This window comes from Copadichromis virginalis, linkage group LG7 (assembly GCF_057382275.1).
Source record: "Copadichromis virginalis isolate Kocher_CV1m ecotype Utaka linkage group LG7, C_Virginalis_male_GT1.1, whole genome shotgun sequence".
Taxonomy (NCBI): Eukaryota; Metazoa; Chordata; class Actinopteri; order Cichliformes; family Cichlidae; genus Copadichromis; species Copadichromis virginalis.
The window spans coordinates 35,180,571-35,198,701 of NC_140624.1; the positions used below are offsets into that span (position 1 = coordinate 35,180,571).

At 38.0% G+C, this 18,131-nt stretch overlaps 1 protein-coding gene across 1 annotated transcript in view; it reads right to left on the reverse strand.

Moving 5' to 3' along the window:
* Positions 1-16,137, reverse strand: part of npr2 (natriuretic peptide receptor 2) — an 89,503-nt gene extending 73,366 nt beyond the window's left edge. Inside the window, exons 1-2 of the mRNA XM_085463187.1 lie at positions 15,126-16,137; positions 1,927-2,102 (exon numbers count right to left, since the gene is read on the reverse strand). Coding sequence (XP_085319313.1) covers positions 1,927-2,102; positions 15,126-15,822 — 873 coding nt within the window. The 5' untranslated portion in view covers positions 15,823-16,137. The remainder of the gene's footprint in view (positions 1-1,926; positions 2,103-15,125) is intronic.
* Between the last annotated feature and the right edge of the window lie 1,994 nt (positions 16,138-18,131).

The window sequence follows — 18,131 nt, forward strand, 5'->3', positions numbered from 1 at the left end:
GTAAGTAAACTATTAAGACTCGACTGTATGCTGTGTTCGTGTTTTCCTCCGAAACAATAAGTTCCGTTGGAGCAGCCTTTCAAATCCTCTCTCTGTCTCTCGCTAGCAAAGTTGACCCAGACAACAAAGTAAAGCTAGTTTTCAGCTACGAGCCCGACACAAACCCACCGTATCAGTCTGAGGTCCCTTTACTATAGTTTGGAGCCGCGGACCTTCAGTAATAGTAATAAATCACATTCATGTAGTTGTAAACAGCATGATAATATATTAAGTAATCAAAAGTATTCAGAATACGTTACAGCCAACAACTAAACAAGAAGGGAGCTACTTCAACAACCTCCAACAAAACACAAAGACTTGCAAAATATTCAAGAAACGGTTATCGCTGTTTTAAAACAAGGTACCAACTTAAACATCAAATATAATGAAATACATGTATGCTTATTATACATAGTTATTTATTTGTATTAAGCAACTAACAAAAATTTAAAAGGCCTGTTTTTCATCCATCCACCCATTTTCAACCTAGACTCCAACATAACTGAACTACTCTCCTCACACCTTTGTCAGCAACTCATCCCTCACTCTGGTGACTAATTCACACTTTATTCAGTGAAAAGCAGGTCTTAAAATAAAGCAGCTGCTTAGACAAAACCCTCTCCAGTGTAGAATATGTGTTTCGAAAAAACATAAAAACACTATTGGTCTTATAATTCGTCGCGCAATTACAAATACAGCCTGATAGAGTGTGTTGTTACTTCTTTAATGACTTCGAAAATTGGTTCAATACAAACTGCTCTGCAGGCACAAGTGCTGAGAGAGACCTTTAGTCTAGCAATCAAATTTTGACCCAGACGTTTCAGTGCAAATATTTACCTTTACTGACCTTTCATTCTGTTGATACACTAGTCACCAAAACAAGTTTTTCGCAAAAAAACAAGTTCTTTTTTTTGCTCTTATCTGGAAATTCTACAGCTTGGTTTTCATGTTACAACAGTTACTGGAGACCTACCACAAACTTTCACAAGCAATTATTGCTGTGAAGGAAGCATATTGCGATAATGAGACCTGTTACGGCATGCAGACAAATTAACACCTTTCATGATGAAAAATATCAGATCCAAAAATGTGGCTTTACAGCTCAGAAGGTTAGAAGAAGTTCAGATTCAGATGAACAGATAGAGACACAGAGTGTTTATCAGTTCATGGTTTCAACATTGCAAAACAAGCACTTCCTTTCATTATTAAATCTTCTACAAAAACATTTTCCAGCTATTCAAAGTTAATGTTTTACCTTATTATTGGGAATTTAGGCAAATATATGCTGTACATTATGTCTTAATCCACCATTTATTATGCAAGATTTATTTTACAAAGGCTACTCTGCTTCAAAACTACTGAAAATGCTTCATTAAGAGAATTAGGGGGAGCCAGTGTGACATTTAGGGGGATAAATTAGTCAACTGACACATTTGTGACTACTTTCTAATTTCTCAGTGCACTCATTTATAGGGCTAAAAGGCCTCCTGTAAAAACACATCCCCCGATTCATTAATGTCAAGAATTTCCCTCTTTAAAGTGGTCAAAGTGTAACAATTTGTGTCATCTGAGACTGAAGAGACCAAATTGGTTCAACTTTGTAAGATGAACCAATCTTACCAGCTTGTAAGAGTTTATTCAAGTCTTTCATCTACATGTCTGTCATTACCATAAAAGCTTCACATCTTTTTAATTTCCACAGCCATGTTGAGTTTACTCAGCCCAATGGACACAGTAACTGAAACATGGTAATGCCACTCAATTAAGCGAGATTACCATTTCCCATGCCAAATGGCGGTCTTGTGTGATTTCCAATAGCAAAGCAAATGAAACAGTGATTGCCGCATCTAATAAATCCAAGCATAAAAAGGTATGTGTTCATTTTACCTTAAAAACCTTGATGGGATCAGCCCAGTCAGCTTTCTGCCACGGTTTGCGATCTGCCAAGATCTCAGCAAACACATCCAGATAGAAGATAGCATAGTTTTCTGGGTCCTGGATATCATTCTGAAACTGTTCCATGATGGTCATAAACGTCTCCAAGGGCCCACAGATGTACACGACTGTGAATAGAAAAGCATCAACCAATCACTTTTTAATTTTTTTAAAAACATACCAAAAAAGTCCATCTTGTGCTGGGTTCAGATCATATTTTAGCAGATCCAGGTCTGGTGTTAGATAAATGATCACTCATATCATGTCATTTTTAACACCACTTAGATCAGGGGTGTCCAACTCCAGACCTCAAGGGCCGATGCCCTGCAGGTTTTAGACATGTCCTTGAGCCAACACAGCTGATTTAAATGGCAAAATTACCTCATCAACATGTCTTGTAGTTCTCCAGAGGCCTGGTAATGAACTAATCATTGGATTCAGGTGTGATATCCCAGGTGATCACCCAGGGTGATATCTAAAACCTGCAGGACACTGGCCCTTGAGGCCTGGAGTTGGACACCCCTGACTTAGACTGTCTGTTAGCATATCTCTCACTTACCTTGTGCTCTATGCACTATGGAAATAAATGTTCTAACATGCTAAACTTTTTTGTCGGCATTGCAGAAGGCGGATTTTGTCTTTAACTACGGTACCAAGCAAAGGCCACCCCTCATTTCTTTACATTTTAAATGGTGAAATAATTGCACCACTTTCTGAGAAATCTGCAAACATAAATGGAAATGCAGTTTAAAGGCACTGGACTGCCACTGATGCTAGTCCAGTTCTTTAGACTTGGTACACCTAAACCTTTTTTTCCCTGTTTCCCATTCTTAAGAAACAGCAACTTTTACACTGAGATTATTCAGATGAAGTTTCAGTGAACAGTAGAAGGATCAGCTAAAGAGCCAGTCATCTCAGGTCATGTATCAGGTCTTTGCTGGTTTTTTCCTGTTTTGTTTTTTGTTTTTTTTTGGGGGGGGGGGGTTGTAAGCACATGACTTCCAGATACGGTTTATCTTGTGTCCTCCACTGGTCCAGTTTTTTCAAATCTCTTAAGGACATGTTAGATGGCATTCTGAGATACCCTAAGTATTCAGCTAACAGCTTTTTTCTTATGTCTGTAAAACCTATCTTTGGCTTTTTTTTTAGTAGATTCACCTAAAGAAAATTTTGTACAGGCTGTTAGTGCCTAAATATACAATTTACAATGGATTCTTTGTAAGTTGTTATACAGTATGTAGACACAATGCTGGACCATCCCTTGAGTTAGGTGCTTTTTATGCTTGAATGAACAGTGTTAAGTGGCTTAACAAACAAACAAAAAAAGGTTCCTCTAAAACTCGTCAGGACTGGATAGGAAAATGAGTGAAAAAAACAGCCAGTGACAAATGACAGACTTGGAAAGACCTTCAGAAAGCCTGGAGAACTACTGTTCAACACCACTTTAGGGTGGGACATCAGCTCACAGCAATATTAGGGGAAACACACTGACATTTACTTTACTTGCATTTTTTTAACACTTACTGAATGTTCATGCTTTCAGATGCTGCTAGACATTCATATCAGCACATTTCCTGTGGCTTTGATTAAACATGTATACGGTTCCCTGAAATCTAATTGATCTCTGTTTGCTATCATTGTGACAACACCAATAATCTCTATTAAAACTAGAGCAGTGTGACACATTTTCCACAGTTTCTTGTGGTTTCACATATTGAAATGAACAGCACAGTCTAAGTAGTGGGTAATACACTTCGACAGCTGGCGTTTATTTCAACTTTTGCAATGCCTGATTCTAATAAATGTCAGGCTACAACAAAATGGTCTGTAGCAGGAAAGAAAAAAAATACACGAGCAAGCCAAGATGGAGAGAAAAGCTGTACAAAGATTGGGGTGGATATTAGTTCAGAGGACCTCGAACAGTGGAAACAAGTGAAGAAAGAAGAATACTGGACTAAATATTATAAATATTTCAAGGGTACTGGAGATTTAAAAAAAAAAAAAAAAGTATATTTGGCAATACACAAACTATAATCTGAGAGCTTTACATAAATAAAACTGTCAAAATATTTACTACAATCAGAAATGGTTTTAAAAAAGAAAAAGCAAACAAAATTACAACTCATCCATTCAGTCCCAAGTTTTAGATCAAGATTCAACAAAGGGAACATTTCCCTTGGTTTTGTGGTTTAACCTGATGTTTTCAGACATTTCCAGGTCTCTGAACCAACTGAGTTAAAAATGGTCCAAATCCATTAAATTCTAATAAAAATGATTGGAGCAGCTAATCTCCAGGTGTGACGATTAACTTTAACATCTGGGAATCGATGAAAAAAAGGATTTTACAAGATTTAGATTAGTAAGAAGTTATTTATCTAGATAAAGATATTCTGGCCATAAATTTGATTATTGCAAAAAAAAAAAAAAAAAAAAAGCAGTTTATGAAACCTACACTTTTAATGTTTGTAAATTAAACCATTAACCAAAAACAGAATTACATAAAACGCATAAGACACTGCACCAGGAACACAAACATAATTAAATGTCTAAAACACAAATTAATGTGTCCAGTTCTGACAGTACTCACTCTAAGCTTACCTTTAAACTGTTCAGTTGATCAGAGACTTGAAAACTTTTTTTCCAGGTTCTGGCAGTGTCTCTACCTACTACCTTCACCCTGCCACCTACACCCTCCTGCTGTTGAGTCATTTTTTTAACCCCAAAAAGTTACATTTTTTTTCCATTAGTAGGCTCCCAACTAACAGCCATTTCCTCATGTTTTAGAGCTGTTGCTGCTGCTGCTGCTTCAACCTCAACCCTCAGCTCTTCCAGCTTGGGTCACCATGCCAGGTAGCTCTGTTGTCTGCTGAACCGATCCCAAAATAAACACGTTACACAGCCAGAGGGAAAATGTCCTCTTGTGTTGCAGAAGTCACTGTGTTTACAGAGGGTTATAGAAAAGTACCTAAAAGTGACTCTAAAGATTGTTTTTAAACCAAAATCTTGATTTAAATTCTGTTTTGTTTTTTTAAAGATGGCTTCATGATTTATATAATCGCGTTTCAGTTTTACCTCTAACAGAAAGGTTGTGTTTTCAGTGTTCTGTGTTTTCTTTTTTTGAAGCATTACTAGGCATTGCAAAATAGAACATTTGCTATTGTGTCAGGATCTTCTGTGTTTTTACAAATTGGCATGCGCCACCTATCCTGCTGCGTTCTGTTTTGTTCATGCACATATTTTGACACTGACCCAGATCTAAACACAAACAATTGTCAGTATTTTCTCTTACTGAAATAACACATACAGTAACGCATGTATTTGTGGCGGGTGTTCGTACGAACTCCTTCCTATTCGCTTTACTCTCCAAACAACGCTGTTTCAAGATAATGATGCTCATTTTAAAAATAGGCTTAAAGCAAAAAACGTCTCTTTAGGAAAACACAGAAAATGTGATGTTTATGGTGTTTCAGTCTTAAGAATAATATGCAGAAACTGAGCATAATGCCACAATTATTGAGAGCACAGTTAACACTTGTTAATGATACATTATGTAATGATTTGTATGACTATAATTAATTTTGGTAACTTTCAGAATTAGCTATTAAATATACTTATGCTGTAGTGTCCATGTGACTCATAAAATTCACATCACATAGCAAAGTTTTCACAGGAAACGACAAATGTAATATTATACAAAAACATGGGATATTTCATCATTTAGTCTTTTTCTACTCTTCGTTATTAAAACATGATGTGATGGATCCTTAAAGACTAGACATATTAGTGCTTTAATGAGAGCAGCTGCTGTGTCTGCTACCCAATGTTAATATACGTTGTTTTAAATTTCACTTTAAAAAAGTGCTTTAAAAGAGCTTTAAAAAAGGGAACCAACATCTCCATTCTATATATATCTTTAAATGCTACAATAATGATTGTGTTAATTTATAAGTCAGGAGGTGAATGTTACTAACTAAAATAGAAACTACAACTACATTTGGGGAAACATTTTAGTTAACTGAAATACAATTTTTAAAAAGTAAGGTTTAGCAAAGAAAAATAACTGAACAAACTAACTAGAAAAAAATTAAAATACAGGGAAAATGTCCTTAATTTAAGTCTTTTTATGGTCAAATTTGGGAATGCAATCTGCTTAATAAAGTTGTGAAAACTATAAACTATGTGAAACTTAAATCAGAATAAAATGCATTAAATTTTTCTTTAGTATTTTATTTTGTGATCTTCATTTGACCAAATCACTTCTGCAAGGCGAATATAAGCAAAATTGTGTAAATGCATAGTTTGTCCAGCAGAGCGGCTCCACCTGCTGCACGAGTAACATCACATTTAACAACTACGTCTTTATGTTATTTTTAAAACTATATTGCTCGAAGATCAATAATAAGTGATTTTCTGTTTTTAGGTATAATTCTGACATAACCACGGTGTAAGGCATAAATTTCAGACCCAACCGCAGAAGCCGATGTCTGGGAGTCGATGGGGAAGTGGACTCCAGCTTAGCATGTGCAGCTTGTTATCAACCAGTGTTTTGTTAGTTGAGTGCTGACTTCATCTTCACCAAAAAACATCCCCCATTTTTTTCTACCCTTATTACAGCTGTCCTGCGATCCATTTTATCTCATTAAATTACCGTATCCGGTTTTCCTACCTAAATTATGAAACCTGTAATGTTTGGTTTATGTTTCAATCTAAATAATACAAAATAACAGATAAGGCTGAAAACTGTTCAACAGCACCACAAACTGAAACCCCGACAATTATTGTGTGTTGTAATTTGACTGCATTAGTTTAGGTGTATTTCATAAACAGGCAACGGGTTGCTGATTAAGACTTCAGTGAGTCGTAATTTGAGATGATGTTCTGTTGTTTTCTTTGCTCACTGAAAGGTGTAATGTCATACAGCTGTTATTTCTGGATCCATAACAAACCATTTTATGTCGGGGATTTATAAAAGACAGCACAAGACTGCTGTGCATACTATTATATTTTTATTTATTTTAAATTCTTATATTTTACTGCAGGTTTATCGTAGCTCTATAGTGTGTATATGTCTCTAAAAAGGAGTTTAAAAAGTTAAAATATGAAAGATCCACCACTATGTAGATGTCAGTTATAGAAACCTCTTGCATTTTTATACCTCTTGCAACAAAATAAGAGAAATTATAACATATGACTTTATTGACTTAGATTCTAAATCACACTATGTTTTGTTTCAGTCTGTTTCAGGGCTATTTCACTGTTTTGGTTGCTTCATAGGTAATCACATGCAAATGCATGAACAGAAAGAAAGCCAAGAATTGCACTCAGTGTTTTTGTTGCCTGGATTATGCAGGATTTTCTAACATGTGCCATGTTTGTCTTGCAGATGAATCTTTTTAAGGTGGGATTACCCTCTCCAGCTCTTTGTTTGTTCATCTTCTGATCTTTATGAAAGGCTCTTGTCAAATAAATGACTTGTAGCACAGCCTCTAGCCTTTCTTTACACAGAAAACTGTAAAGCAACATGCAGCTCACCAAACCTGCAACGGTTGAAGATGTTTTCACGGGAAACAGGATTTCTGTAATTAAACCGAGGCGCTACCTGAGCTTCATTGTGAAGAGACACGCTTTTCATCCCTCGATCAGAGCTGAAAATCACTTGCATATGTACTTGAAAAAGAAAAAAAACCCACATCAGGGCCTGATGTGATTGCTGAAAATTTCCCTCTTGTGTGCCATTAACAGAGTAAAAAGCATCAAGACGAGTGGGAAATGTGATGGGAGCTGGAATATATTCAGTGTTTAGACACTGTGCTAGATCTAAAAAAGTGGTCCAAAACCTTCCAAATCACAGAGGAATAGCAGAAGCTAGTAAAGCTAGGAGTAAAGCGCAGCATTTATCTCAAGAAAATGTATGTTTGTTTGGTTTTTCTTTTTTTACTATTTCTACTTTATTTTTAACACGGCAGTTTGTGAAACTGCCATAGCTTTTAATTTATTGATTCGTGTTTTCTTTCAATCTTTCTTCTATTGCTGACTTGGTTGAACAAACCCTTTAACTAAATACACTCCCTGACAAGCCTCAGTGCACTGAAGTTAAATGTTTTTCAGTTTACCAATACCCAGATAAACAGAGTAACAAGCCACTATGCTAATGGTTCTTCTCAAAGGTCATAATGCTGACAATCTGCGCAAACCAAAAGACAGCTATCCTGATGTAAAGAGCTATTCAATTCAATTCAGTTTTATTTATACAGCAACAAAATCACAACAACTGTCACCTCAAGGCACTTTATATTATAGGGTAGACCCTACAATAATACATACTGAGAAAAACTCAACAATCATGTGAACCCATATGAGCAAGCGCTTTGGCGACAGTGAGAAGGAAAAACTCCCTTTTAACAGGAAGAATTTTAATTTACTGGAGTAAATGTTCAAAAGTGCATTTTGGGTACATTTTAAAAGGTCCTATAAGTATGTGGAGTAGATGGTTAGTAAAGAGAAACTTGTATATCTGGCTCATCTTTTCACTGTGATTCCTTCTCTGTAAAAATAATTGTGTTTACCCACTGGCACTCAAACCTCCATGGAAAAGATTGTGGTTTGGGTTAAAATATGCTCCTCAACAACATCAAGTCTGCACATTGAAAAACAAAAACAGGCATTCCACCGTGTGTTTAAATGTTACGCTGAGAGCTTATTTACCAGTGTCGTTCTCAAGACCCATCTTATATTTCCCACAGACACCAAGAGTTACCTTGGGCTTAATTTGAAGACACCAAAGGGGAGCAGAAGCTTTAACAAAATGGCAGTATTTAGACTGGGCTGACTATGCACTGTATATGTTTCCTGTAACCTTAAAATAAGTCCAAATACTAATCTCATTTATCCATATGTGCACTCACTGAGTGATTGCTTGAATTTAAATCCAAAGCTGATGTCATATTTTAGTGTGAAGGCTTCTCCCGTTTCCTCTGTTTCCCCCACAGAACAAACCTTCACTAAAAAGAAAGCCTAATCCTAAAACAAACTAGCAAAGTATTTTATTCTATGCTAATCAGTCATCTAAAAGAGGTCCTCCATAATTCATTTAATTTCCAACTAATCTGCAGGTTTAAGGAAAAGAAATCTCTTAAATCAGTTTTGTTTTTTAAAATATGGCCAACAGTCAAACAAAAGATTTTCCTTTACAAAAGTTAAAAATATTTTCCTCCTCTAAGATTTGTGGTCAGTTATAGTCTACTGGGTGGTGACGTTACACACCTATAAACTGAAATGGGATTGAAAATGGGATGGCTGTGACTTGTCTGTGTAGGAGTCTGGTCAGTCATATTTTGTTGAGCCTGACCTATATTGAACACTGGCACTCATGACATCATTGTCTTATAAACTTAAATACATGAACTTAGATTTATATACTTAACTAATCAACTTAAATGCATAAAAACCTGGTTTCCGGCTTCTTGAACTAGTCTTTGACCATATACCAGTACAAAAGATGGACATAGCCACTGTGACACCACTCATCCATGCATTTCTTTAAGCTCTTCCACAACAAACTGGCACCTTCAGCCTGTTTTTCCAAATAGACAAACCTTCTCAGGAGCTGCACATCACCAGATACACACATCAAGGTAAGAAGAGAGGCAAGATGAAGTGATGCACCCATCATGCCTAGTGCCTACTGTACAAGCCAGTATGTGCTCCAAGAATGAGGTCAGCTGACCACCTGACTATACTGAATAACCAGGTTATTCCATCAATGGGTTTTTTTCTTCCCTGATGGCATGGGCATATTCCAAGATGACAATACCAGAATTCATCGGGCTCAAATTGTGAAAGAGTGGTTCTGGGAGCATGAGACATCTTTTTCACACATGGATTGGTCACCACAGAGTCCAAACCTCAACCCCATTGATCATTTTTGGGATGTGCTGGAGAAGGCCTTGCGCATCAGTCAGACTCTACCATCATCAATGTAAGTTCTTGGTGAAAAATTAATGCAACACTGGATGGAAATAAATCTTGTGACATTGCAGAAGCGTATCAAAACAATGCCACAGATAATGTGTGCCATAACCAAAGCTAAAGGTGATCCAACAAAATATTAGAGTGTGTGACCTTTGATTTGGTGGTGGCTTGTTTGTTTTTTTTGGCCAGGCAGTGTATTTTATGTGCTTGTATTTCAATGATGCAAAATATACTCTAACAAAGAATAAAATGTCCTTCTTAACAGAAACATACCACCACTTCTTGGATTACTTCCCCCATCTAAATTTTTTGGATATTAAAATCAGGAATTTTGGGGAAATTGGACGTCATAGTGGAACAGGTGAAAGGGTTTTTTTTTTTTGTAGCTTCAAATAGCATGCAGTAACTTGGTAAGCTATTAAACCTCCAGTGATATAAGGCTTCACATTAAAAGCCTACATTTTCTTTCTTGTCTCAGCCTTTGCTTTTTGAACCCAGTCTGCAGTCCAAGCTGACAGCCCGGAGGATATCTGCCGGGACAAAAATGAGTGCTGAGCCACAACAAGCCCTGACAAAACCATTAGCTCCTCTGACCTCCAGCTCACTGTGGCAGCTCCACAATTTATTTGGGGTGTGTGCGTGGGGGTTTCAGCTGCCAGCACGTTTCTCCTCCTTTCCCTGCTTGAACTACCTTTACACTGTGTTTATCCCACTATTTGTTGACGCTGTTACTGTAACAACAGATTAAGATGTTTAAAGCTTGTTTGCCCGTGCCAGAAACCATAATAATCAAGGATTTACCACTTGAAGCAGATTTTGCTCTGACTTGTTGAGTTAATCCAAAAGTGATTCTGTCCAAATGTTCCTGCGATTATAGAGAGATGAATAATTTGCAAATATACACTAGCACTATGAGGATACATTCCTGAAGACCTAATATAAGGACCGCATGGAACGCACTTCACTCAACGTCAAACCCTTCATATTACAAACTGTGCAACAGTCAAGAAAAAGTCACATATTTGTTTGTATTCTTGGATATGATTTTGTTTTTCTTCTTGACAATGAAAATTACTTTTTAACCAATGTAGGAGGCATATTTTGAGACTGGCAGCCAAGAAAACTGCTTTTAAATGAGCATTAACCAAATCATCAAAACAAATTCTAAACCTAACCAAGTCGGTTTCTTTGTCTACACCTCGCACCGGGTGGTATATTGGACATACCAGTATTGCAGTCTAAATTTCATGTGTGCTATGATTTTTAAATATATTCAGAAACAGACAATATGCTCTATTTTATGGGGGTTTTTTTATTGTTTCGACTCTGTGTATGTTTTTTCCTTATTATTCTGGACATCTAAGTGCTTTATATTTATGTGTACTTGAGAGAAGAATGAGCCGTTGTAAGCCTATGTACAGTAAAGGCCCCATTATGCATTAAAAATACAAATAATAGTAATAGTCATACCAAACAGCACTACTTAAGGCAAACCAGGGAGTCTTTAATGCCTTACACCAAATTGTACTTTTTACAAAGCAGCTTTGATTTCCTGAAGCCAATCAAAGAGTCTGAAATGCTTAAACCGAGTGGCTCAGTCACGTCACAGTAAGAGCTTGACAACAGAGCAATCATTGGTTGCTCTGTGATGGAATGGAAATGTTTGCTTTCAGCAACCAACTGCAAGTAGTTGCAGCAACTAACTGGTCACCCAGAGGTTAAGAGTGCAACACCCTCAATCATCCTGGGCTACCAATTTCAAAGCAAATGCACAGGTTACCTCATGGAGGGGACAACATGTCTGTAAACAGACTCAGTCTGACCACAATCATTTTCAGACACTTTGGCACAAATCTGGAAATAACTGACATCTAAGTTATAAACAGACAGATTTCCAACACTCTGCAGTAAATTTGTGTTTCTTATATGGTAGATAAAAGAGATGTTGTCAAGTACCTATGTCATTTTCCAAATAATTATGTAAAATTGTTTAATGTGAATTTCTGCAAAAGATTTGTGATTTTTTTGCCAATTTATTACAGTTAATTTCCATATTGTCACAAACACATAATTGTCATTAGCACACTGACTCCGTCTTAATGCCGTCGTGACCAGTGTTGGTCAAGTTACTTGAAAAAAGTAATCAGTAACTAATTACTGATTACTTCCCCAAAAACATAATCCCCTTACTTTACTGATTACTTATTTTCAAAAGTAATTAATTACTTAGTTACTTTTTAAAAACACGATTTACAACCTGAATAGGTGATAAAGCGATAGATCTTTCAGCCCAATTCTACTTTTTCTGCATAATCCATCATACAGAATGTAATCAAATGGAAAAGTCCCTTTTTAAAACTAAACTTATTTTATTAGTTTTAATCTTTTAACTTTATGCATCAAGCAAAAATTTTATTATATGATTGAAATGATTACATCCACCACCAAACCCCTCCAACCTCCAAACTTTGCATTCTTTCATCCCTTAAAAAGTGTAAAATACTTATTTCTTGTACACGGACGTGTATCAATACAAATGAGACTGTACAGATGAAGAACTGGGTTGAGGGTCTTAAAAATAAGAGTTGGAAATTCTAATATGATTTAATATTTAGATAAGATATTAGGATCTAATATCTTATCTAAAGTGAAGAACAAAGTGTTAACTGATCCAATGATAACCTTACCATTCCTGTACTATCCATCCATCCATCCATTCGCTTCCGCTTATCCTTTTCAGGGTCGCGGGGGGTCCATTCCAGTACTACTAGCAACTATTACTATACTGCTGCTACTTGTAAGCTTATTATTTCAACCATTTATGTACGGTTTGTAGTTTTAACAGCTCTTCATATCATCAGCTTAGCTAGAAGTTTCAGTTTTTACTGTTTACTTCATTTCAACTATTAATCCAGTAAATTTAGATCACAGTTTTGTTTGGACTTTTAGCAAACAGTTTCAGTTGTTCATTTATATTTTATATAAGGCGCTGCGCAAAAGACTCGAGTCATATAGCCAGACTTTTCTGTCAGTTTTTTTTAACCCGATCTTGAGCACCAGTTCTCCAGGTGTGATAGAGGTTTTCAAAGTTTTCATTTGGCTGCTTTTTCACTAATTTTCCATCCAGTCCTTCACCTGACCATTTTGAAAAAAGAAAAAAGTTATTATTTGGTGAACCACTTAACATGACCTACGAATCATTCCAGGACTAAAAAAGGTACCTAACTAAGGGGATGAAACAGTGTTGTGTCTACACACAACAGACAACTTAGCAAAGAAGTATAATCTTCGTTGGGTACTTTATTACCAGAAACCTGTTGAAAAAACACATAATGTTCTCATTTCTTTAGTTTAAGCAATAAAAATGTGAATAATAACACAGTTCAAGAGACATAACATAGTATTTTGAGCCCAACAAGTTGATTCCTGAAGAACTTCTATATGCATACTCAGCATGCTGTGTGACCTTAAAAGCTTTGAGGACACGTCTGAAACACTATCTAAAACAGATGAGATAGCAATAGAACAAAGACCGGACACAGAACTTAAGGGACGGATCTCAGGACAGCTGGCTGTCAAGAAGCCATTTATAAGGGTGGGAAAAGACTGAGGGACATCAAATTACACAAGAACTGAAGTGAAAAGTGGCAACAGGTATGAGGAAGTGATGTACCCAAATGTGAAATTTCTGGTTCAGGTAAATGTTTGGAAGAGGTCAGGAGACAGGTACAACAGTGGGTGTCTACAGCCATCTGTAAAACACGGTGGGGGCTCTATCGTGGTTTGAGGGATGTTAGAGATTGTGATAAGCTCGATGGCGGGATGAACACAGGAACGTGCTCTCTTCAGGATGGAAATGATGCCAGCCAGATTCTCAATGCAGTAAAAGCATAACTGGATAGAAAATCACACAAGGGAACACTATCAGTCATGGATCGGCCTCACCAAGAGCCCAGATCTCAAAATTACTGAAGCAGTGTGAGATTATCTTGATGGAGAATGGAGCAAAAGGCAGCCAAGAGCTCTGACTGTCTTCGTGAAGCCGTGGAGAACAAGACTGCTTAAAGAAATTAGAAGAAAACTTTCCTAAGAGAGTTCAGGCTGTGCTGAAGAACAAATGTGGTCACACCAAATATTGATTTTTCAAGCTTGTTAGACTCATACAAACTCTTTTTTGATTTATATACTGTATTTATATGTAAGTTTGCACAAGCTTCAATAAATTTGTGCACCAATTTCATATTTTCCCAGCTAAATGTGAACAAATGGGGGGGTGGCTTTAGACTTTTGCACAGTAATGTAGTATTTTGAACTGCATGAACTGGGAGTCTCTGTTTTCAGGTCCCTGTGCAAAACCCTCAAACAGCTTTGCTTTTTTTTTTTCTCTTTGGAAACTTTATCTCCACATGATTTTTAAATAATTGATATAAACCTAACTTACCTGGCTGCACAGCAAATATTGACCAGGCTGAATTGATTGTAAGCCTCCTTTATATTCTCATTACAAAGCAAGCAGCACTGTTTGGCTGCAAGGACACACGTTTACTCACAACTTCCCTCTCTCTCTGTGTCTTTAAAAAACACAGGTGGTGGTCCTCCACCAGGCAATAAACCCAAAGCAGCAGACTGCCCACAGCCTAAACATTCCTGTGTAATAACTCCCGAGTAAACAGGCTTTCCCTGCACCTATTCCAGTCCACTTCTGTTTGTATCTTCTTAGGAAAAAACTTCACTGTGACCTCATTCTGGGAGAAAAAGCAAAATGCCTATTGTGGACATCTAGGTATTTCCACAACAGTCTGATGCACTTAAATCATTTCGAATATAGATTTTTTTTCCCCTCCCTCAAACAATTGGGAAATAAATCTGCATGCAGGCAACTTAACCAAATTGTTTCCCATGCAGATCATCCAGTATGATGGAAATTTCGCTTTCCATCCACTGACATTATCTTTATAATATCCAGCTGGAGATCTGCTTTACTTCAAGATAAAAATGCACAGAAAAAAAGATACACACACACACACACACACACACACACACACACACACAAATAAATCTTTTGGGTTTTTTTAATCATACTCCTTTAGAGCTGCTGTTTCTGTTGGTTTGTAAGATACCCATTTTTTAACTTCCCAGATTTCAAACTTTTAATCACACCTCCCTCAGCATGAACTTACTTCTCCCGCTCTCCTTGATAAAAGTAATGACATCCTTGTGGTACTTGTAGTCCTCCTGGTACGGGTGGGCCCCCACTGTAATGTTCATCTGCTCCTTCAGGTTCAGGTAAATCCCCTCAGAGAGGAAGTAGTGCGGCCGGTCGTCCTGCCGCCGGTCGTAGAATATCACCACTGCCCGGGACGTCCAGTTAAAGTGCGTGTGCAGGACGTTGGCGAAGTCCCCCAGCTTTGTGGTGGACGGTCCGCTGCGCACAATGGTCCGGTACTCCTCCCGCTTGTCGAAGCCGTACGCGGGTCCACCAGCGGTGATTAGCGGGATTTTCCAGTGGGATGCGAATCGCCCCACGGAGGCAAGCGGGTACACGCACCCGGGTCCGAAGAAGGCGTCCGGGCGGATGTATAGCTTGGCGTCCACGGCCACTACTTGCGCCCGGCTCTCGGCGCACGACCCCGCGGCGGGGTCCTCCGTGCTGTAGTTCAGGATGTTGATGGAGCGGTCAAGCAGAAGCTTGTGTTTGACGTGCAGGTCCTCGTGCGCCATGAGGAGTGCCGGGAAGACGCGCGGAAGAGCCCACGGGTACTTCTGGTGGTTGTCCGGGAGCATCACGGCCACGGTTATGTTGCCTCTGCAGCCGGGGAGGAGGCAGCAAGACAGTGCAGCGAGCACGCAGCATCCCAGCGCGCCTCTGCATCCCATTTCTCGTCTCAAAGAGAAAGCGCACGGCAACGGAGAGCGCACTGTTTGGAGAGAAGACACGGCCGGATGTGGCAACCTGACACCAAACCGTCTGCCTCACTCTCTCTCCTTCTCTCTCTCTCTCTCGCTCTCGCTCTCAATCACAAGTGCCACAGAGTCGGTAAATGCGTCATCTTGTCATGGTAGTCCGGTTGTGCCATGCGTCTCCGATGCGTAAAAATCCACCGCTAGTGAACTCGTGGTACTTCCAAAGTGACTTTTCCAGCGCTGCGCAATCCTTACACTGACAGTCTCTCGGAGAGTGATAACACACATCCAGATGACTCCAAGTTAAATCAGAGCAGCCCTCTGCTCGGCCCCCACACGTCACACACTGCAAGAAGTGCGCCCTACAGTGTCAATAAATCAGCGTGACCTGTTTATTTCCTTTATTCAGGTCATTTTTAATGTTTCACTGATTTAAGATAATTCCGATACAGTTTATAATACATTTGAAATCTAAAAAACCTCATTGTGCCCACTTAAATGAAACACGGCAGACTCTGACTGTCACTTATGTGCTTGGAAAGATGAAGTAAAACGAACTGCATCAGGAAGAAGAAGAAGGTGCCCTGAGTCACGCTTATACACGTGAAGTGTTCACAGATGACAAATCCAAACACGTCAAATCGCCTGTTAAAATATTTGGTATTTTTTGCAGTGTATGAAGAAACAGCCCATTAAAAAGCGGAGTTAGGTCGCCCCCTGCCTGCCGTGTCACATATTACAGAGCAAGCATGTTTAGAAGGAATAAGTTTGGGACTGTTCTTGAGGCTGCTCAAACTGTGCCAGTTTTAAGGTGCTGGTGTTACTAAACTGATTTAAGGTCTTTCAGGTGAGCTGGTAAAGTCACTTCAGTCTGCAGATGTTACACCTGAATGTTGCTGCTCCTGTTTGTGGCCCCAAACTACAACTTTTTCAGGTTTTTTAAATTCTCCTTAGCTTTTAAGTTTATAATTTTTGGTTGTTTTTGCTTTTCACTTTGTATCTCATGTGCATTACTAATGTGTATTTACAGGGACACTCTTGGAAGGGTAAATTGTTCCTGTTTTAAGTAAAGTAAACATACTCTTTGTCCGTGTTTTGCTTGTTGGATTCTGGTCACAACAGGGAATCAGCAAAATTTGATTCACTTGGTAAAATGAGTGTTTGTATAAAACGTCACAGAATTCTTTCCAGGCATTAAAAAGATTCCCAGGAGACATGCTGCTAGTATAGTATGGGACACGAACAGTTATACTTTTTTAACATTACATTTTGATTAACCATCCAGCCTACATCTGTCACCTGTCACCTTATCTTTTTAATTTTCAGTAGAAGTGGATAGTTTTCAGTTCCACCTAACTAAGGATTAAAATCCAAAAAATAAAAGTCATGGAAGAAAATAGAAAGTTCAATGGTGCACACAAAAACAGTGGGTTTCCAAGCACCTCCTATAGGTGCTCCTATAGCACCCACGGATGTCTTAAGCACTTGAGTTAAAGTCAACGTGATTAAAGTTGTCCGAGGGAACCAAGAACCTAAAAAAGCAGTATTTTTCCCCTAAACTCAGCCAAGTAAGGCTCAAATATGGTTTGAAGCTCCATCTTGGGGTCAAAATTCCTTAAAATCGTCTCTGTGTATAGCAAAGGGTGGGCCAGCCCTTCTGCAAGAGGGCCTTGTGTTGATGAAAATGGAGTAAAAAGGTTCCTTATATGTGTAAAATAATGAATATTTTCATGTTAAGGGAGTTCAAAAACTGAAAATGTGAGGCTATATGGAAAAAACCTCTTCTCCCACATTGAAGTAGTAGATAAGCAGATATAGTGTTTACTTTATGCTTATTATAGATATTTTATAGATATACTCATCAAGCATCGTGGACAGGGTCCAAGAAAAGCTATGGATGAAATTTAATGTTAAAATGAATAAAATGTCCAACACTTTGTTTTGTTTTTGAAAAGCTACACACATACTGTATTTTCTTCAAGACAATTCAGCCTCTTCATCACTGCTTTTGAAAATGATAAATGAATGATTCATTAATGTTTAAGTTAGCGATGTGCGATACCACTGATTTCCTGTCCAATCCGATACCAAGTAAAAATCAGGGTGGTATCGACGATACTGACCCGAAACCGATACTTAATGTGCTATTGTATTTCAAAATGGTTACAGGACATCAGACTACTTCTTCTTATTATTTAATTATGAAGAATTATCATATAGAAATCAAAAGACCTGAAGTTGTGTGTTAATTGACGCTCCTTGAACACGTATATCTTGTCACT